The 22,073-nt window shown below is 36.1% G+C and overlaps 2 protein-coding genes across 6 annotated transcripts; both read right to left on the bottom strand.

The window, feature by feature from the left end:
• Positions 1–586: 586 nt before the first annotated feature.
• On the bottom strand, positions 587–5,647 carry LOC105779642 (DEAD-box ATP-dependent RNA helicase 46). 2 transcript variants are annotated; one of them, XM_012603485.2, is made up of 10 exons: positions 5,460–5,647; positions 5,001–5,095; positions 4,337–4,683; positions 3,857–4,012; positions 3,639–3,707; positions 2,828–3,097; positions 2,321–2,671; positions 1,915–2,192; positions 1,398–1,787; positions 587–1,258 (listed from the first exon to the last, which is right to left on the bottom strand). In XM_012603485.2, the coding sequence occupies exons 3-10, from the start codon at positions 4,655–4,657 to the stop codon at positions 1,027–1,029; spliced, it is 2,067 nt and encodes a 688-aa protein (XP_012458939.1). In that variant the 5' UTR covers positions 4,658–4,683; positions 5,001–5,095; positions 5,460–5,647; the 3' UTR covers positions 587–1,026. The 2 variants fall into 2 exon arrangements, with proteins under 2 accessions (XP_012458939.1, XP_012458938.1); XM_012603484.2 differs by lacking the exon at positions 5,001–5,095.
• Positions 5,648–16,030: 10,383 nt separating this feature from the next.
• Positions 16,031–20,500, bottom strand: LOC105780446 (DNA (cytosine-5)-methyltransferase DRM1). Of its 4 annotated transcripts, none has more exons than XM_012604788.2 (12): positions 20,283–20,500; positions 19,853–19,895; positions 19,609–19,746; positions 19,432–19,531; positions 19,302–19,348; positions 19,030–19,129; positions 18,902–18,948; positions 18,586–18,702; positions 18,114–18,330; positions 17,681–17,772; positions 16,791–17,519; positions 16,031–16,588 (listed from the first exon to the last, which is right to left on the bottom strand). In XM_012604788.2, coding segments are annotated over exons 1-12 (2,079 nt in total). In that variant the 5' UTR covers positions 20,285–20,500; the 3' UTR covers positions 16,031–16,141. The 4 variants fall into 4 exon arrangements, with proteins under 4 accessions (XP_012460242.1, XP_012460241.1, XP_012460245.1 ...); XM_012604787.2 differs by having other exon boundaries at positions 16,791–17,522; positions 20,283–20,495; XM_012604791.2 differs by having other exon boundaries at positions 18,231–18,330; positions 20,283–20,492.
• Positions 20,501–22,073: the final 1,573 nt, after the last annotated feature.

Here is a 22,073-nt window from a genome sequence, read left to right on the forward strand (position 1 = left end):
AGTGTACTGTCCATTCAAGATTATCATAACGTAACCCTTCAAGCACTTTATCATCCTTTTTAATTATACAAATTTTACTATAATTTTTATATAATTATGTAAGAGTAAATTTCGCCTAACATTACTACACTATTAATAAATTTATGACTCAACTTCAATAGATTTTAATATGATTTCTGAACAATTCAAAATAAATTTCATTGTTTATATAACCATTTTTTTGCATTGTTTGCACTAACAGACAACTCTCCCCTCTTCTCTTCTACATTTAAATAGCAGACATTTATAATTACATAAAACAGCGAAACAATAATACAAGAACATACAAAATGTTGCAAATTTTACGACTTATTTTTTCAAAAAGTCAAGTCCACCTAACAAATTTGTATTCAATTTCTGCCAAAAAAAGTTTTGAAGAGAAGAGAATACATGATGACATTCAGGTGAAAATCAAGGGGGCAAAACAACTAATAGATTACTTTTCAAATTCAGTAAAAAAAAAAAAAAAAAGAAGACCTAGAACTTAAAATAATCCTGTCTATAAACACTGATTTATAAGACCTTAAACGCATTTTAGTAGAAGAGATTTCACACAACTAATACATTAAAAGATTAAAAGAGATGAAGGTTTGTATCCTTGATACATTACAAACTTTTATTTTACCTTTAAAACTTCTAAAATTTTCCTCCATTCATCTAAAATACTACAAAGTCTAACCCAAAAATCCATCAAATAATCCCTTGTAATTTCAACTTCTGAAACTATATATATATATATATAACTAGAATCGAACTGAGAAAGAAGACGGTACCAGAAAAGCATTACATAACCAACAAATTACTAAATCCAAAGGTCAAAAGAGATCAATGACAGGAGGTACCATGCCTTCCACCTGAGGTCCATTAGCATATACTCGTCTTCCCCTCTCTTGCTGAGTCACCACACCATCTTCCCCGATCACCAGCATAAGGTGACCTTGACCTCTCAAGAATTGGGCTACATGAATTTCAGTGTTCGATTGAATTCTAATTATTTTGAAGTGGCCCACGCTGTTGGGATGGAGACAACCGGTCCCGTTTCATCCCCACCTCAAGAAAACTGCGCGTTGGGGAACGTTGACGTCCAGCACCACTATCATACCTTTCAGCACTACGACTCCAGCTGCGGTCACGGACACCAGTTTTATGGCGATCACCCCAACCTGCAGGACTTCGACTGCGACTTCTTCCCTTGTCATAACTATCACGGAAACCACGACTGCGCCGAATGCATACATAACAAAGGGGTTAATAAACATGGCAGAACGTGAACATACTCCATAGTATCAAGCATACAATAATTCTAAACTCACTAATCAGAAAACCAAAAAATTAAAAAGATAAAGAACACCACATACCTGTCGCGAGACTCACGATCATATCCGCGTCCTCCACTTCTCTCATGCCAGCTAGAGGAAGATGTGGAAATTCCTCGACCACCTCTTCCACCTTCCCTACCACCATATCCTGAACCAGCACGTCCACCACGCCCCTCATCACGGCCACCAGAACTGGGAGCCCAACGTCTAGGCATTCCCCTCCCACCACCACGTGAAGCCATATCACGAAGTTCTGCAGGCACCCGCTGGTTTGCTCCTTCAAGAACCTTGATGAGATCTGACGCATGCTTTGAATCCTGATCACCAAAGAATGTATATGCCAATCCGGTCGCACCTGCCCTCCCTGTCCTCCCAATCCTGTGAACATAATCTTCAACTCCAGTAGGGAAGTCATAGTTGATTACCACCCTGCAATATATATATATTTATAAATGTAACCAAGAAAACATGAAAGACGAAAAGCTTCCTGCAACATAACTCGCTCCTTTGTGCTATAAAAACAATGAAACTGTGTATAAGAAATCCCAACTCCTACCTTATGTCTTTAATGTCTAATCCCCGAGCAGCAACATCGGTTGCAACAAGCACTGGTGACCTCCCGGTGCGAAACTGACTCAGCACGAAGTCTCTGTCAGCCTGAGATTTGTCTCCATGTATAGCAGCAGCTCCAAACTGCCGAGTGAGGTTACGAGCAAGTTGATCACACATCTTCTTAGTTGAGCAAAAAACAATAATCTTGGATCCTGGTTCTTGCGAACGCAGTATCTGCTCCAATCTTCTGTGCTTTTCCATAGGTGATAATACTTCAACATACTGCAACATACCATCAGAACGGTAAATTTCTCAGCAACTAAATGATAGAAGTAACTATTCATTCACAACAAAAACTATTAACTGTCATATTCCCAAAGAAGCTTTAATAGCAATAATTGAGTTCAAACCTGGGTAATAGACTTGTTTGCCACAAGTTCATCAATATTGCCAATATTGACCTGAACAGGATTTACCAGTAGATCTGCTGCAATTTTCCGGACCTCCTTTGGCCATGTTGCTGTGAACATTAGAGTCTGCCTCCGTGTAGGCACTTCTTTCACAATCTTCCGTATTTGAGGTTCAAAACCCATGTCTAACATGCGATCAGCCTCATCTAACACAAGGTAAGAAACTTGATGGAGGCTGATTCTCTTCATCTCCAGAATATCATTTAACCGGCCTGGGGTGGCAACCACAATATCCACTCCTCTCTCAATCTCTCTCAACTGAGGACCCTTTGGTGCCCCCCCATATAAACACTGCGCATACATATGACAATTCACATCAGTAAAACATCACAATTCTACCTTCACCTTCAAAAGGCTTCTATGTCAATATATAATCAGGGGAGCATCATTTCAAAAATTTTGAACATTCTATTGAAATTGGAACATGATAAAAGAATGGCAACATACCGTGCAACTAATTCTTGAAGACTTCCCAAATTTGTGTGCCTCGTCTTGTATCTGTGTAGCCAACTCCCTAGTTGGTGATAAAACTAACACAGTTGGACCCATTTGAGGATCGTTATGGCAACGCTTGAGATGCATAAATCCAGGAAGTAGGTAACCCAATGTTTTCCCAGAACCAGTTTTCGCAATGGCCACTATGTCTCTACCTTGTAGTGCAATAGGCCATGACTGAGCCTGAATGGGAGTCGGAGCAGAAAACCCAGCATTGTGCACCTGTTTAAAGAAAAAAATCCAGCAATCTCTGTGAGCAGAAGTACTGCCCTGAAGACTTATGGTTTTCTTTTAGGAGTTATAGAGCAGTGGCTTATGTCAGAAGAAGCATCATCCCCCATATGCAAGCGGAAAGTGCTTGCTGATGCAAGCTGGAACAGGAGGAGGCCTCTTCTTCTGTTCGGACCGAGTGGCGGAATTAACCATCAGCTACAGCAGTCCAGGCCACGAACTTGGGTCATTCAGTAAGCCCTTCCGAAAAATCGGTCCACCATACAAGGGCGCCCCAAATTATAAGCAAGCCCCCCGCAGAGGGCACCACAGCGTACGACATTAGCCCCTCCAAGGAGCAAATATCGCACCTGCGACAAAAAAGTAAGATGGCAAAAGAATCAACATGTGTCTAATGCTCAACATTGGGACCTTCGCAATCACAGAACTTTCATCAAGAAACATTCAACTTGCATGGTTCAACTACTTACCATATGCAATTTTCAGATCCACCTATGTTACAAAGATTAAAAGGAGAAGCAGAAATGCATACCTCTCTAAGTATCTCAGGAGGGAAACCAGTAGATTCAAATGATGAAAAAGGCGGTGGCACTTCACCTCCCTTGCAAGATTTAAGAGAAAAAAAAAAACAATTTGTCATAAGGGAGAGCAATGCCCCAAGAAAACAGAGATTTTCAGAAGCTAAATTGTCTGAAAGAACAGAAATTACTAAAATGGTTAATAAACCATAATTATCACTTAGATACTCACAGATACTGTTATCTCATGCTGACGACAATAAGCATCACCAAACAAATTACTTTCCCCAGCTGCTGATCCTTGTCCTCTAGCAAAAGATCCCCCAATCACACAGCTGGAAGTCCCATTAGGTGCATTAAGGGAATGAAATGGTCCGCCTCTTGAATTCTATGAAGAATTAAGAACATTAAACTAATTCTAGGAAGGAAAAAATAAATACCATAAATTCCCACTTTGGAGGCTAGAACTTCTCTGTAGTTTTGAGATAGCCAAATAACAAGAATAAATGCAAGGAGCTAGGTATGAAAACATGAACCCAAGTCGTAGAATCAAATGTGACAAAATGAACTGTTTAGCCACCACAAAGATGGACATACATACTACTCAATTCAGTGCTAAACAAGTTAACACAAATGCAGTATTTTGTTAAGACTGACAAGAAAAAACATATCAACAGAAACCTTATCTAGAGGACAGAAGTGGAACCAATACCTGATTACCCCCTAATATTGACTCAAGTTTTGATACAGCATTGCAGCCTCTTCCACGCCGGTCATTTTCCTTCTCAGAGCTATACCTATAACGCCCTTCAGAAGATTGTTGAACCAGAACTGAAGAACCCATAGGCACTGAAGAAGATTTTGGGACAGAATCTATCCCTCTAGGCCTCTCATATTGCGTGACATTTGTTAGCGGATTCCAAAAGTAGAGATAACCAGTTTTTCCATCAACCAGGCCTTTCCATGGTTCGGGAAGAGTAGGGTCAGGCGGAGCATATCGTGGACCACCAGAGGCAGTCGCAGCAGCAGCCATGGCAACAAAAGCAACCTGAAAAAAATCTGCAAGCTCCAAAATTTCCAAATGGCACAAATGAGAAATGCATAAGGAAAGCTTCTTGGATAACCCAATACCATGAGTTTATTTGGGTTTTAGTCTTTTCTATCATTTTAATCATTCATTATTTTTTAATTTTACCAATTACTTTTTCCCTTCTAGCTACAAATTTAGGAAGCGAAAAAGCAAATATATACATATAAAAAATGTAGCAAAAGGAGCAGCACAAAAAGGCATATATATATTCTAAGAAGCATATGAAAGCCTACGCAAAAATAACTTCTGCGCCAAACCAAAGAAAAGAATATAAGAAGCAAGATACCTAATTGTTTAAACAGCCTCTTCCAATAACCAAAACACAGATAGAAAATTAATTCAAAATCTCAAAATTTTCTAATACTGAAATCGAAAAATGTCCTGCAAAAGCATAAAACTGAGATCAATAAATCTTAAAAGTTCAAAAATAATTTAAAAAAAAAATAATTCCAACATCCAGATTCTCATTCAATCAGATCCCAGATTCAGAACAAAGAAGAAAACCCCAATTATTCTAATCATATTTTTATCAGGAAACAATTAAAAGATTCAAAACCCTAACGATAACTAAATCATTTTAACTACAAGAAAATCATTAAAATATTTAAAAAGTGACCAATTAGAATTTAGAACCCTAAAAAATCAAATTTCCCAAAATTTTGAAGGAGATCCAGATCGGAATCTAAAAACTTAAAAGCGAAATTCAGATCCAATAAACTCAGAGAAAATTTAAGAAAATTAGTACCTGACGAAGTCGTTTCGGGGAAGATGAAGCGATAATCGCTCTTCTAATTGAGGTTTTTTAGGAAAAAAAAAGTTCAATTTTTTTGCAGTTCTTTTGTTCCCCTTTTATCTCTCTCACCCTTCTCCCTATTCGCAATGTTTTTCTTAAAACAGCAAAGAAAAAGGGTAGAGAGAGAAAATGGGAAGATGAGGAATAGGAGGAACAGCAAAAGCGTATATTTATAGCCAAATAACAACAATTTTTTCCATTTTAATCTTTATTTTTCGATTCTTTTGACTTGATTAGTTGATTTTCATGATTTTCTTGGGCATTTTACCCAAAAATTTTTTTTTTTTAAATTACCGAAATGGGCCTATTATTTAATTATTTATTGAAATGGTCTATTTTTCGAGAAATTGCGTCTACGTCAGCGTGATGTCAGAGTACGCGTCAGGAAATTGCGGTCACGTCAGCGCGAGTTACTAACGCCACGTAGCGCGTTCCGGGGGACGCGATTTTGCCGTTTTTCCCACATTAGGTTTTTTCGGCTTTTAGGGCTTAGGGTTCAGCTTTTTAGGGGTTTTAGGTCCGAGAAGAAATAATTTTGAGTTGACATTTCTGATCAAATAGTATAAAATCGCTTCTAACAAGATGCTATTTGAGAAGAATTTATGAAATCGCGCCCTCATGAACATGCTTTTGCTACAGTAGGTCATGGATGAAATATTTTTTTTGACGTTTCTGAGCAAATAGTATAAAATCGCTTCTAGCAGGATGCTATTTGAGAATAATTTGTAAAATCGCGCCCTCGTGGACGTGCTTTTGCTACAGTAGGTCATGGATGAAATAATTTTTTTTTTGCCGTTTCTGAGCAAATAGTATAAAATCGCTTCTAGCAGGATGCTATTTGAGAAGAATTTAGAAAATCGCGCCTCGTGGACGCGCTTTTGCTCTGAGAGCATGTTTAATGAGGCTATAAATTAGCGTAAAATGTTCTCGTAATGCATAAGTCACAGCAGAAACAATTTAGAGAGGCTAAAAAGGTTAGAGTTTCAAATATGAGTGAACGTATTAGTGCTGTTATTTACTACGATGGTGAAGTTTGCCACACCGAGAATGGTGTTGTTTTTTTGTCAGAGAATATGGTGCGACTGGTTATTAACCAGAACATAGATTTGATAGAACTTCGTAAAAGAATTAAGCGTAAAATTTTCGGAACGACGCCAATGAAAGTTCTGTCTATCACGTATCGATTTTGTTCTTCTGTTGATCCGGTGACATATGACTCGTTCGACATAAAAGGTACTCGTAGCTTGGAGGCAATGGTGCAGACTCATCTTGCTAGTGGAGCACCTTATATTGAGTTATATATACAATTTACATCGCCAACTGATGTACTTACGACCGGTGTTCGAGATGTATACACGAACCCTGGCTGACACTCGGTTAGCGAGTTACAAAATACTGAACAACCCATGTTCGGTAGCAATGTCAAATGCACATCCCCCGCAAGACACTCTGTCAGTGGATGGGACATGTACGTTGGTGGCTCGATGTTTGATGCTGGAAATACGTACTGGGGAACGGCATCAAGTTCTAGTGGGTGGCAATCTACATCCAATTAGGGACGTTATCAAATGCCTAAAAGAAGGGATGACGTACTCCCTACGACGTCAACCGGTGAGGGGACCTCTTACGCTGCAGATGATTGTGGGTTAGAAGATGACTCCGATGTGGATTCACCTCGAGAGCCCGAGCCGGATGGTGCGGTTGGCTTATTTTTCAACCAAGCCTATTCCAATGTAACTCAAGATGCTTTGGAAGGAGTTCGATGAAGAAGAAAATCCATTATTCGAGCATACTCACCTCCAAATTCACATGCATAATGTCGATCCGTCTGCAGATGATGCTTTAGAGTTTCCAGATCTACCACACCGGTTGCGTGATAGTACAAGTTCGGGGGTAGATTCTGGTGAATTTGAAGTTGGTAATCAGTTTACCAACAATGATAGTTTTATTGGTGCTTTGAAACAACATAGCATCAAAAACGGCGTTAACTACCACGTCGTTAAATCCAAATCTGATAAGTTTGAGGCGAAGTGTGCGGTCCAAGACGGCACATATTCATGGAAAATCTACGCCTCGTTAAGGAAAAGGATAGGGTTGTGGGAGATTAAAAAGTACAAAGGTCCACATACATGTGCTGCAAGTATAGTATTGACGGTTTCTGAACAATACTTTTATTATGCAATGTTGCATTATTTAATGTACTCAGTTTATAGGTGTTTCACAAGATCATCCCAAGATGGATTCAGCTATGTTGGCTAGCTTGATACTGCCCACGGTAAAAGCAGATCCCAGGACTTCAGTGCCGGTGTTAATTGCCAATACACGCCCTCTTACTGCAAGGCTTGGATAGCTAAGCAAAAGGCGTTGGAGAAGATGCATAGTGGGTGAGACGCCTCATATAATGAAATATGGCAGTGGTGTCAGGTGCTAGAGAGATACGTCCCAGGTGCCATCACAGACCTTGAAACGGAACATGCGTACTACAACGGCTGATTGCTACGTGGATGCCAAGTGTTCAAACGCCTGTTTTGGACCTTTAAGCAATGCCGAGACGCATTTCCATATTGTAAGCCGTTGGTACAAATTAACGGTACCTTTATGTTCGGGAGGTATACTCATCGGCTATTGCTTCCAGTGGCACAAGATGGCGGTAGGAGAATTCTTCCAATTGCATTTGCAATAACACCGGGGGAGTCGTCTGATGACTGGGATTTCTTTCTCTCTAGGTTAAGGAGGTATGTGTGCCCCCAACCTGATATCTGTGTTATTTCAGATCGGGGCGCCGGTATACTAGCTGCATTTGATCGACAGGGAAGCTTATGGCAGCGCACACACCATAGATAGCGAACGACGACAAGTGACCAACATGGGTATTTAGTCTATATCTGTGTTATTTCGTTTGTCAATTTGAATTAGTTTTATTGGTAGAAGTGGTATAAATTATTCCTTATGATCTTATATTGGTAGGGTATGAAATAAATAAAGATCGTTTTCACGAGATGTTGGCAATTTTACATTCAATTAACGCAGAAGGGGCAGACTACCTTTGTAACATACGTTTCGAACAGTGGGCACAAGCATACGACAGCGGCCTACGATATGGTCATATGACATCGAACCTGGCTGAATGCATAAATTCTGTTCTTAAAAGAATGTGTCATCTACCGATAACATCGGTTGTGCAAGAGACATATTTTCGTTTGGCGGCGCTATTTCCAAAGCGAGCAGCAAGTTATGCAGGCCAGATGGAGGGAGGCCATGTATGTTGCAGTAAGGTAGTTCAAGAAATTAACAAGGCCAAGGCGAGGGCAAACATCATGTACACAGTGTGTCAAGATCGAGACAATTTATGGTTTCGCGTAACAGAGTTTGACAGACCGCACCAATGTGTTGTTGGCGGGCAATATCGTATACACTCTCGAAATAGGACTTGTGACTGAGGGATGTTTGATGCACTTTGTTATCCATGCGCTCATGTTATTGCAGCTTGTCAGGATCTCCGTCTGGATCCGATGAGTTATGTGGACGAAGTGTACAAGTTAGAAAACATGTTTTCCCACCGGTCCCAGATGAACGTAAGTGGTTGCCCGTATCTATTGCTCCTTTTAAGCTGTTACCGGATAGAGAATTACGTCGCAAACCAAAGGGTCGACCTTGCTCGACTAGAATACGTAACAATATGGATATCCGAGAAACAGCCAGTCAAACGAAGTTGTGCGGATGGCGTAGGAATCCAGGCCATACAAGTCGATCATGCCCTAATCGTAGTAGTTGAATGTAATTGTAAAAAAATTAAGTTTGTGAAATTATTAATTGATAAATTGTATTAATGGTTAGTAAAAATTTCAATTTATATAAAATTATTATTTGTTAGTACGAGTGAAAACATTTTTCCAAATCTAACATTATGTGAATGTAAAATTATTATCCGATAAATTGTATTAATTGTTAGTAAAATTATCAAATTATATAAAATTATTAATTGTTAGTACCAGGAAAAACATTTTTCCAAATCTAACATTATATGAATGTTAAGGGTTAGGGTTTTAAGGGTTTAGGGTTAGGGTTTTAATTTAATTAGGTTAGGGTTTTCAATTTAATTAGGTTAGGGTTTAGGGTATAATTAGATTAGGGTTTTTAATTTAATTAGGTTAGGGTTTTAATTTAATTAGGTTAGGGTTTTCAATTTAATTAGGTTAGGGTTTAGGGTTTAATTAGGTTAGGGTTTTCAATTTAATTAGGTTAGGTTTTCTTTTCAATTTAATTAGGTTAGGATTTTCAATTTAATTAGGTTAGGGTTTTCAATTTAATTAGGATAGAGTTTAGGGTTTAATTAGGTTAGAGTTTTTAATTTAATTAGGTTAGGTTTTTTTCAATTTAATTAGGTTAGGGTTTTTAGGGTTTAATTAGGTTAGGTTTTTAATTTAATTAGGTTAGGGTTTTCAATTTAATTAGGTTAGGGTTTTCAATTTAACTAGGTTAGGGTTTTCAATTGAACTAGGTTAGGGTTTTCAATTTAATTAGATTAGGGATTTCTTTTTAATTTAATTAGGTTAGGGTTTAGGGTTTAATTAGGTTAGGGTTTTCAATTTAATTAGGTTAGGGTTTTCAATTTAATTAGGTTAGGTTTTCTTTTCAATTTAATTAGGTTAGGGTTTAGGGTTTAATTAGGTTAGGGTTTTTAATTTAATTAGGTTAGGATTTTCAATTTAATTAGGTTAGGTTTTCTTTTCAATTTAATTAGGTTAGTAGAATTCTCAAATAATATCAAAATATTCAAAATATTCAAAATATTCAAAAATTTATATTTTATTACATCAAAGAAACTTCTATTTTATTACATCAAATAATATCAAAATAACTCAAAAAAATTTCTATTTTTATTACATCAAATAAACTTCTAAATACTCAAAATATTTGTACAAATAATTTTAAATACGGCAATCAATGTCTATGCCCGGGGGATTTAGTGCCACATGGCGACCGTCGACGGTTACGCGCTGGATTCCTCCTTTCTCTAGCTTCCGGCGGCGGTTGTTGTTCCTCTGGCTGGGATTCTGGTTCTTCCGGTACGGCATCTGGTTGTCGGACTTGGGACGCTGATCCACCTTCAAAGAATAGTGTATGTGGAGGTGTTTGCATCACGAAGGGCGACTGTGTTTGAAACTCATACGTTGCTGGGGATTGGTAAAAATGAGAGCTCTCCGACGGCCCCTCTTGCGATCCCTCGTGCGCCGCTAGCCTATACATCGGCGATCCACTTGGTATAACAAGAAATGGAGCTAAACTGGGCATTTGGCTCCAACCTGCCATAGGACTCGTAAAAGGATACATATAAGGGTTAGGATACATATAAGGGCTAGGAAACACACCTGGCATCATCTGAAAAGGCGGTTGAGTGGGTATCATCGATTGAACTACTGCGTTGGGTGACTGTGTCGGTGCTCTCGTTGGGTCTGGTGATTGCATAGCCGCTGATGATGAGTCGGGTGAATGTCTAAGCCTCGTTGAGGGGCTGCCTTCGTCGTCTTGTCGTCTTGGATTTAGAGACCCGCGCCTTTCCCTTTCGACACGTATTTGCCGCTGCCTCTTTTCTGGCGTCAGTAAATACGGCTTGCCATGGATCCTAAACGATGGCATGTATTCTGGAACGCACGCTAACTCCGGAACGATGATTGGTTCCCGAGTAGGTATATATTCATGCCGATTTTCCCACATTTCCATGTACTCGGACCAGTATCTAGTCCAATCTGTATTCAATAGCCGAAGGTCGATTTTGTGGTGATCGTCAAACACCTCAGGGCCCACGGGAATCGGTTATCTACATCCAAACTGTCGTAGCACTCTGTCTGTCTGGTGCGGCTCCATGGTTGCGTAGTTGATCAACACGACTTTCACGTGCCAAGCGTTCGAATTTTGTAAAAACTCTTCCGAGATTACTGCCCGAATTGCCAGATCCTCGTATGGTGTCCATTGAAACTATATGAACATGATAGAAATATTAGTTATATACATAATACTAAATACTAAATACTAAATATCAATTGACTAGCGAATGTATGGAAATATCTATTTGTAATAATACATACTTGTGCTTCCGACCGTTGGTCCAATAGAAGCCGTATATCTTCAAGAGAGGACGGTAATCCAGCATGACTTGCCGGATGGTTCCACCTAATTAAATAAAATTTTAGTATACTTTTATTTTTAAAAATCTACATAATAATTGTAAAATATAATATAAAATTTACCTCATTATGAGTGGGAATGTATATGGGTGGTCCACTCGAGGATGTAGAAATGGAAAGCGAAACCGTGCCCATGATTGCAGTAGTGACAGGCAACCTCAGATTTTTGCTCTCCTCGGTCGCGTCGCCCCGCACATCTCCCGATATAACATTGCCAAGACGGCAGACCCCAACTAAATTCACCGGCTACTCTAAAATCAACTAGTTTTAGTAGCCATCTTAGATGTACGCGACTCCATGACGTGTCAGGCATCAGATAACCTCCAATTAATTAAAGAATGTATGCCCGAGCATATCGGATTCTTTCAATTTCGGTTGAATCTTCATCCAGATCAGGGAATGTGTCACGTAACCAGCCCATCTCGACCTTACCTCCCTCCATTTTCTCCAGAATAGCGCCCAAAAACTCGTAGCACACCGCCTCCCAATCGCTAGATTGGGCGGACCGATGATTTGGTACCGCCCACCCAAGCAATCCCAATTGCGATCGACATCTTCTAGAGTGATAGTGCACTCTCCACATGGAAGATGGAATGTGTGCCTCTGTTCTCCACCTCTCGATCAACGACCGATTAGTTTTGGTACAACTTGCATCCCTACCATCTGTCGCCACGTGACCCATTTCCCGCAGGTAGTTCTCTACCAACGGTGATGGAGGAGTATGCATATTCCGGATCTTGCATTCCAATACCCGATCTACAGACTTTTATAACAAATAATAAATTAATAATTATCTAAAAATGCATAAATAAAAAATTCTTAAATAATATTTAAAAATTAAATTTAACACTTACCATTTTCATTTGTTCCACCGATATGTGATGCTTATCAAGACGAGTCAATGATCCGGCCATTGATGAAATCGTAGAAATTTTTACGATTTATAAAAATATAAAAAAATTTAAAATTATTTTAACAAAGGAAATTGAGAGGAAATTGAAATTAAATATGGATTTGAGAGAATTTTGGAAGGAAATTGAGAAGAAATTGAAATTAAATATGGATTTGAGAGAATTTTGGAAGGAAATTGAGAGAATTTTGGAAGGAAATTGAGAGGAAATATGAGAGAGGATTAGTTTGTGAAAAATAAAAAAGGGGTGGGGGTATTAATAGTTTTTTTTTTACCGTTGGGGGGGCAACGGTCAAATTTTTGACCGTTGAGCTTTGTTCATCTTGTGAAGCCTAAATTGCGCCACGTCGGTAGCGAGTTCTCGGCGTGGCGCGATTTCTGACGCGATACTCGACATCGCGCTTACGTGGACGCGATTTCCGGGAAAATAGACCATTCCGGTAAATAATTAAATAATGGGCCCATTTCGGTAATTTTTGAAAGAAAGGGCTTTTCTCTGTAAATTGCCCGATTTTCTTGTTATTTTTAGGGTAAATTACACACAGGTTACTAAGTTATTAATAAGTTTATGTTTTAGTTACTCAACTTCAAAATGTTACAAAATGGTTACTAAATTATTCGAAAGTTTTCATTTAAGTTACTAGGCTGATAAAATCGTTGTTGTATGCTCTTCTTTGTTTCGAAAGCGCTCTTTACTCTTCTCTTCTACAATTCAATTTTTTTCATGAAACAATTTTGAAAGTCATAAATCTGTAAATCAAAAACTAAACAACTTTCTTATTTGATCTCCAATACTGACCTTCATATTGACTTGGTTAAGGTGTATTCTTATACCCGTCAATAAGTCCTAATCCCCCATACCAATAGCCGTTTAGAGCTCACTAGTTGAATTTAAAAAAAAAAAAAAACTTAACAACCTAATGACTTAAATAAAAACTTTCAAATAATTTAATAACCATTTCGAAATTTTTGAAGTTTAACTAAAGATTTTATTTGCTAATTGGCCTACTAACCTATTTAATATAAAGAAGTTGATTGTCGACTTTCTCTCTTACATACACCTCGACCATTTCTCTTCTCTTCCCACTAAATTTCTTTTCAAACTCTAAAACAACCTTTGTTATTTTCTACGGAAAAAATGATTGCTTTAAGGTTTTAGAAAGAACACATAATAAGTAATACTGTAAAATTTCTAACTCAATTTATTTAATTTTTTTTTGTTATATTTGCACTAATATTCTTAAGATTATCCGAAATTATTTTTTGTGATTTTTTGAATAGCAAAAAATTTGAATTGTTCATACTCGACATAACCTTAAATTTTCAAAGACTAATAGCGACTTATCGTAAATTGCTTGAAAAGTATGAAGAATATTGATTTATATATGGCATCTATGACGACAAAGTCTATATGATACCAAAGTTGTTTCTGCCTTGTTTGGCAAGACGGAGGCTGAGAATGCATATATTTTATTTTTCATGTGATGGGGTGACTATAACGCTTGAAGACTTTGCTTTAATAATTGACCTTCCAAACAATGGACAAGCGATAATTGGAGTTCGCAACATTGACATGGAGTACGAATATGATCGACGGTCGGATGTTGTCTCGTCTAAGGATAAAGACAATAATAAATTAGATGAAAACTAGGTGAAATACATACGGTGAAGAGGCTTGTCAAACCAATCTCTCTACCGCATGCAATTGTGGAGGAGATGGATTGATATGCTAGAATATAAATGTTTTAGATGATGGTAGAAGGAATCTTCCTCTATTGGAGTCTTTTGAGACTACCAATACATTTAAGTAGGATTTAGTGATTTCGATGTATCTGTATGGGGAACTTTGCATGGTGACATGAAAATTGATCGATGAAATAAATTATTATTGTCTACTTCTACAAACATGGGCATAAATACAAATGTCATGATTAATTTTCACCCTTCTCAATTATAGAAGGTAAAAATATAATCGTATATAATATTTTTAAAAGTACTCAATAACCACTGTTCATAATCTCCTATTGCATGAAAATTTGAATAGATTTAGCTATTACCTGGACAATGTGGTTAAAATATATCATAAATTCTCACACTTTTGTAAATTTGGAATTTAGTCCATATACTTTTATTTTAAAATTTAATCTTTCTATTTTTCAAATTTCAAAATTTAAGTTCAAATGTTAACAATATTAAAATTATTTTATTAAATTCAAATTCATTACAATATTACTTTTTAATTACATGACTATCAAATAATTTTTGGTTTTATCTCAAAATGTAACATCAACAAATTAAAGAAAAATTAACAATGTTACCACCTTGTTACTTTTTTCAAACCTATTGGATTTGGTGTTAATGCCAGAGGTTCCTTCAAGACTTCATGGATTTGGTTGGGGTAATGATCATTTGTTTCTCTATCTGGTCCTTGCCTGTATGTTTCTTTACCTCATTCTTGTTTGTTTGAGACTTTGGAGGAATGATCATTTGTTAATTGAGATCATATTATATACTATTATATGGTGCAGTGGTATAGTATAGTTCAAATAACATTATGCCAAAAACTATCAAGTGCAACAATCAAATGGTTGCCACCATGGTCAGCAAAAAAGATGCTTTTATTGACTTTTGATAGCTATCTGTTTTCCTTGATAATTGTTGCAGTGAAGACAGTTCGTGCGTGGAAAACTTGTTTGGAAAGCTATTCTCTAATATAATTTCTTGAAATATTTGATGTTACAATTTTTATATACTTAAAAAGAAGGTCAGTAGCGAATTCGACATGTTCCCAGAGGAAAAAACTTAGTAACCGATTGGCTAAATAATATCTTACATTCGATAAGCCTCCCAATGAAGTGCCGGGAACTCTCCAACAACGGCACTTAGCCTGTGATTTTACTGATTTTTTGATTTGACATAATAGATTGTTTTTATTCACCCAAAAAAATTTATTTTCTTGTTATTAACTTCTTAACATAGTTGGCCATTCAAAATAAAACTTCTTTAACATATTTTATTTAGTGAAAAATAATCCAACAGTCAGAGACAAAACAGTCACTCTAATTTCAATTCAGTCGCTTAACTTTTGAAATATAACAAATCAGTCCTTTTAACTCTATAGCAGAAAAGTGACATGGCATTTAACAGAGTCCTTGACCGGCCAGCTAGAGGGTTAGCATCAGCCATTTAAGAGTTTAGGGTTTAGGCAGTAAAAGAAGAAGAAAAGGAGGAGGAGGAGAAGAGAAGAAATGGAGATGCCAACTGTGATTCCGGTGTGTTATTGTGGAAGCCTATCTAATCTAAAGATGTCTTGGTCCAATCACAATTTAGGTAGGAGGTTTTTTGGGTGTAAAATGTTGAAGTAATATGTCAAACTTGGAAAAAAAACATTTATTTTCGAACATGAACCAATAAACAGTGTCTAATACGACGAGTAAGCCGGAATGATAAATATATATTTGCTTAAACAGCACTTCATTTCCCTTTTAATTTGATATTAAGAGGAGTTTCGGAAATTATTTCAAATGCAATCTTCTTCAGACAATCATTGATTTCGTGCCATTCATAATACATTTCACCAAATCCAGTATTCGACAGAAATCAAAGAAGAGGGCAGAATCTTTACCTTCGAGTCCGTCTCGATGATATCTATTGCTGCCAGTGAGGTTGTTGCAAGGACTCCCTCCCACCACAAGGTCAAATCCTCCAAAATTTTTAATCAGTTGCTCCAAACGGTCCCCGTTTAGTTCTTGAACATCTTGGATGTCAGTCAAAGTACCTCTCTGGTTTGTTTGTTCCCACCAACTCCTAAGAATATTTCGGTTCACTTCAGCTATTTCCACCGCTACCACATTTTTCAAAGGGATACCGAGTCGGTGGAGAGCAACCTCCGCACCTCCAATCCCAGAGAAAAGAGACAACAGATTGATACCACCGGGGAACTTATCTTTTAAAACCGAAAAGTGATACGCCACTGTGTCAATCTGAAATCAATTCTTCTATAAGCACAATATCTCAACCATGAGAATTTGTGCACATCGGACAGCAATATGAAAGAATTATTTCAAAACTTGGGTAATCACTTGAAATAGTCTAAATACTTTGCATTGCATTCCTGTGTTATAATCAGTATTTGTAAAAAAAAAAAAGTAACAGAACATGAAAAAGATAGGAAGAATCACGCACCTGAAATGAGTTACCAAGTGATTTGTATCTATCTGTCCGACTGATTCCCCCTCCTCTTGTGTGGTTTCTAGGGAATCCCAAAAGCATTTCCACTTCATCAGGTTCAAGTGGAGCAACCTTGTTCCTTCCAACCCAAACCAGATTCCACTTTCTGCATTGTTCGAGAACAAACTTTTGGATGCCCAACAGCGGTTCACCATCAGAATCTTCTAATGCCTTGCGAATCTTATCCGTCAATCTTGCACTTGCTATACAGGTTTGCAAGCAGTTCAATTTCGTTCGCGTGTCCCAGGATGGCCACCATTTCCTTGTTAGTGGAAAAGCTTCATGAATAGTTCGTGGAGGAAATGGAAGAAGGGGAAATCTATTGTCAATTGGCAGATTATGAACATAGCCCCTCTTCCTTGCAGCAGCACAAAAGAACTTTGAATCAACAAACTCAGGCTCCACATCATATAAGAAGCGCGAAATGGTGGTCCAAACACCTTTTGGAGCAAGTGCTACATTCTCGTAGTAGAAGTATGGAGGCCCTAAAGCTGCTTCTGGAAGTACTCTATGAGTGATCTGATCTGGTTCATTGGGGACCCCAAAACCAATCATAGGATTAGGAAGATGAACTACATCATCATCTTCATCAAACCTCTTTTCAAGCTTAAGCTTCTTCTTCCTTAACAACAAATCATAACCCCAGTTTCGCCTCTTCTTGTGACTAGAGCCATTGCTGAATGGCTTCTACAAAATTAGATTGAAAATCATTGGTGAAAGTTTTACAGAAATAGTAAGAAGAAATCTGCAACAAGTTGAAAAAGTAAATAGAAAAGAACAAACTATGAAAGATATAGAAACAGTATTGCAAGTCTGGAGTGTTCGAAAAAAGGAAAGGAAACTACCTTGTCTTCAAGTGGAAAAAGTGCATCAGCAGCCTTTGCAATTTGTGCAGCACATATAAAGTCCGTTAACTCCTCAATTGTGGAGTCTGGACCTGCAACATTTGAAGTTAAGATATAACCTGAATTCTTAACTAAGACCACTCTCTTACAACTTAAAAATGGCCAAGGATAAAACCTAAGTATCGCAAAAACCTTCTATAAAGACAGAAGCCCAAGGGTGCCACCTAAAAGGTTCATAGTTGAACACTCAGAATTCTTTAAAAGGAAGTTGGGGCAATTTTAGTCTGTAAAGCCCAAAGCAACTATGGACTACTGAGACTTGCAACTTGAGTATTTTATAAACAGAATAGTAAAAATGAGAATTGATCTTAACATTCTTCTACGGTAGGATAAAATTGATTGCCAATCATATATGACAGATATGAAAGTTTACCATTTTCAATACAACAATTGAAGAGTCTAGGATCCTTTATACTGTCCAAATGAAACTTTGACATCCTACCAACCATCAACAAGAATATATTGCAAATATGAATAAGATAACACAAACCACATCTCTCCATGGCTACTGAAGCCTCCGCTTCTGAGTACCCCATTTTTGTCAAGTGTAACAATTTTCTCCCCTCCTCAGAACTAGGACTAATAATTTCCTGGAACAAAGAAATATAAATGTAAAAACATACTCAAATCATCTGCAAGTTAACATACATAATCATCAGTAGCCGAACTGTAGCATCTACATAAATACAAATCAAATGGCTAAAGGTCACATTATATTGTCCAAGCAGATACAAAGAAGAAAGGCAAAACCACCTCAAGAATAAAATTTTCATTGGTAAAAGATAATTTTTTTTTTAAATGTCAGAAAATTGAGCAAACAAAATAATCAAAGCAAGTTTAGATACCTCGGTCTCAGAAAAACTATCAAAATCAGAGAAATCATTCAGCAAACTCCCTTCATAATCTGATGAGCAGTTACCAGAGTCAGGATTTTGCTGAACGGGAGCAGTTGTTTCAAGTGCCTGCAAATTTTAAGTAGGTCATTCATCAAAGTACAGAAACAATAAACAATTCTTTGTGAGGTACTCCAACAACTTGCACAGACAAATCTAGTTGAGGAGGATTGGCAAATATCACCTAAGCCACTAAACAAGTAGTTTTGCAATTGCATCGTTATCAAGATTACTATTAAGGGAAACAAGGTTCAGGTGTATAGCTTACTGAATATGTCAATAGAGTCTCCAATATGGAATCTGTATTTCCCTCTCCTGGAAACATAAAGAACAAGATCAGATATAAAGTTGTTGAGGTGAAAACTGACTGCCAAGGAAATGAGAAAGGGTCATTACCATTTTCCTGAACCACTTTGACAACCATTTCTTCAGAAAATCCCATCCCTACAAAATGATCGATCAACTTGGAATTGGAAGAACTAGGTAATGTGCTTGCCTTCATACCAAAAAGGGGAATCAATAATTAATAAAGTAATGATATCTGTAATCTAAAAAAACCAAAAAGTCAGCAGTAAAATTCTGACAAGAGCATGTGAAGCAACTTTCTAGCATCATGACGCATGCAACTAGAAGCATCTTAGAAGAGCATACACAACACAATAACTCACCGAGTACTCAAGGAGGGTTTCAAGTATCAAGTCTGAGTTTTCCTCTCCTGGACACCATTCAAAGCAGAACTATAAGCGAATTCTCAGGTGGAAACTTCTGCTCTAAGTAAAAGAAACCTATAAGCTTAACCTTTTTCTTCAATCACTTTGGCAACCATTTCTCTTGAGAACCCCATTCCGACAAAATGATCAATTATCTTGGAATTGGGAGAATTTCCAGATGAGCCCGCCTTGAGGCAGTAAAAGTTAACAATGAGCATGTACCTTTCCAAAATGCTATTTAAACTAATTACACATGAGCATGTACCTCTGCCGAACCCAAAACAGCTTCTCCACAGGGAGTAGACAAACCCGAAGGGGCCGAGATGGCATAATTATCGATTTCCAGATCATCTTCAGTATCCCAGTCAAAATTATCAGCTTCTCCACCCGAATTATTGTCAACCTACAGAAATTACATGAGCGTTAGCATGCATTATATTAAGCTATAACAATTCTCTTATCTTTTGGTCAGTCGAATAATACAACTAAATCAACAAAAATAATAATACCATTCTTTTGACTTGTAGTATGGGCCAAGAAAAGCTTCTCAACCTGTCAAAAAAACAAAGGAAAATTAGGAAAAAGAATAAAGATTCACAAAAAGGAAATATAAATTGCAGTTATAAATAATTTTTATTCAATATCAAGTCGTTTATAAAAAAATAAAATAAAAATTAGAATAAACAAGATTAGTATATAAATACAGATAAACTGATTGCAAAAATTCAATGCAAATTTTCGACGCTTATATTTCCTAACTGAATAAACTGAGGCCGAGCAAGTAAAATTAAAACGAACGACTAAACAGCTGAAAAAGAAAATCGTTTCTCGGAAACAAACAGAAAGAGCAAAAGAGAAACCATCATTGAAACTATCGAAATCAAGGGAACAAACAGTAATTAATGATTTTATCAATTTGTTCAGTGATGGGAAATTTACATCAACGAATCAAAGACAAAATTGTTAATCTGATCCTGAAATTATCTCAAAGAAATCCGTTAAGTCGATAGTGCAGTTCACAATAGTCGGTGCAGAAAAAGAAGAAGAAGAGAAAAGCTGATGCATGCAAGGAACGAAAATGGAGGAATCAAAGTAGAAGGTTTTGGCTATGGCCGTGGATTTTTTTTTTTTTTTGAATCTTTTCTTAATAAATAATGAGTAAAAAAAAAGGTTAAACTAAGATCTCCCGCCACGCGTCGGTTCGATGAGGGTTTTTTCTTGTTTGAGTTTTGACGTTAACTCTTTTACGCAGTAAAATTTTGCATCTTTTGTTGTCGTTTCGCTGAGCCGGTTGTACGGACCGTTTGTGCTACTGCTACTGTCGTTGTGGTTTTTATTAAATTAATCATTATGAAATTTAAGCAGAAAGACTTTTTGATGGGCAAAACAAAAAAAAAATTAGAAATTTATTAATATATTAAAAGTTAACTAAATTAAATTTCGTAATTTGTACTTACTTTGTATTTAAATTTTTCAGACTTAATTGGTACTTAAATCTGAAAATTATAAATCAATTTAGTATTTTTTAAAGATATTTGACTATCACGGTTACCAAGTTGGTTTCTAAATTTAGGTACCAATTAAGTAAAAAATAAAACATATGTATCAAGCTAGTTATAAATTAATAAGTTTGGATATCTCCATATATATTAATCGTTTACCTAATAAGTCGTTTATTGTAGGTATAAATTATCAACTTTATGTTATGTCAATAAAATTATCAATATAACAATCAATAAAATAAAATAAAATCACTAAAAATAAGTTAATAAAATTGGTATGGGCATAAATTATTTTTATAAAATTTATGAAAAGATAAAAGGAAAAAATCACAATTATGATAAAATTTGTTCCTTTTACAAGAGAACAATTTTAAATCTTTAACTAATGAGTTGGTTTCTCTTAAGACACTTTTTAGATTTAAATTATTTTATAAATTTTATATAAATATATATAAATGTATCTTCTAAAAAGTATTTATTACTTTTAAAGATTTTTTATTTTTTACTAATTATATTATATTAATTAATATGTATATATTCATGTCATGTGAGATTAGCTTAGCCCTTATTCTATTAACAACTTGATCAGACGTGCAATAAAAGAAAGGTCAATGGAATTTGGCCGTGTTTGGGCATCTAAAATGAGTTCCATCAATTTGTGTTTTTATATAAATTAAATTGTATATTTTTACGATAGAAAAAGTACGATTTTATCATTTTAATAATGTATATCTTTATAATTTTAAAGAATTCAATCAAATTTTATTATTTTTAAGGGCTAAAGTGTATTTTTACCTTTACTAATTTAAATTTTAATAAATTATAAATAGTCTAAATGAAAAAAATTCATTTTAAGATCTTGACTCACTGTTGCTTGTCGGTAATTCAATGTTTTTATATATAAATATTACCTTAACAATTTTTTTGAATACTTATGATATCAGCGTTTATTTATTTGAGGAAAAAATATTTAATTTGATTTTTTATTTAAGACAAAATTATTAAGCAGTTATTTAACATTTTCCAAAAACTTAAAACCATTAAAGAAAAAAGAGAACCAAGGTTTATAATGGTGAATGCACATTTTATAATTATTTTCATTTTTAATATAATTTAAAGATATACATCAACTACCTAATTACATTTGTAAACTATTTAACTTTATTAATGTTAAATAAAATAATTATCTTATAAATATGTCATTAATTTTTAATAAATTATATTAGAC

Source organism: Gossypium raimondii, chromosome 4 (assembly GCF_025698545.1).
Source record: "Gossypium raimondii isolate GPD5lz chromosome 4, ASM2569854v1, whole genome shotgun sequence".
Lineage (NCBI taxonomy): Eukaryota > Viridiplantae > Streptophyta > Magnoliopsida > Malvales > Malvaceae > Gossypium > Gossypium raimondii.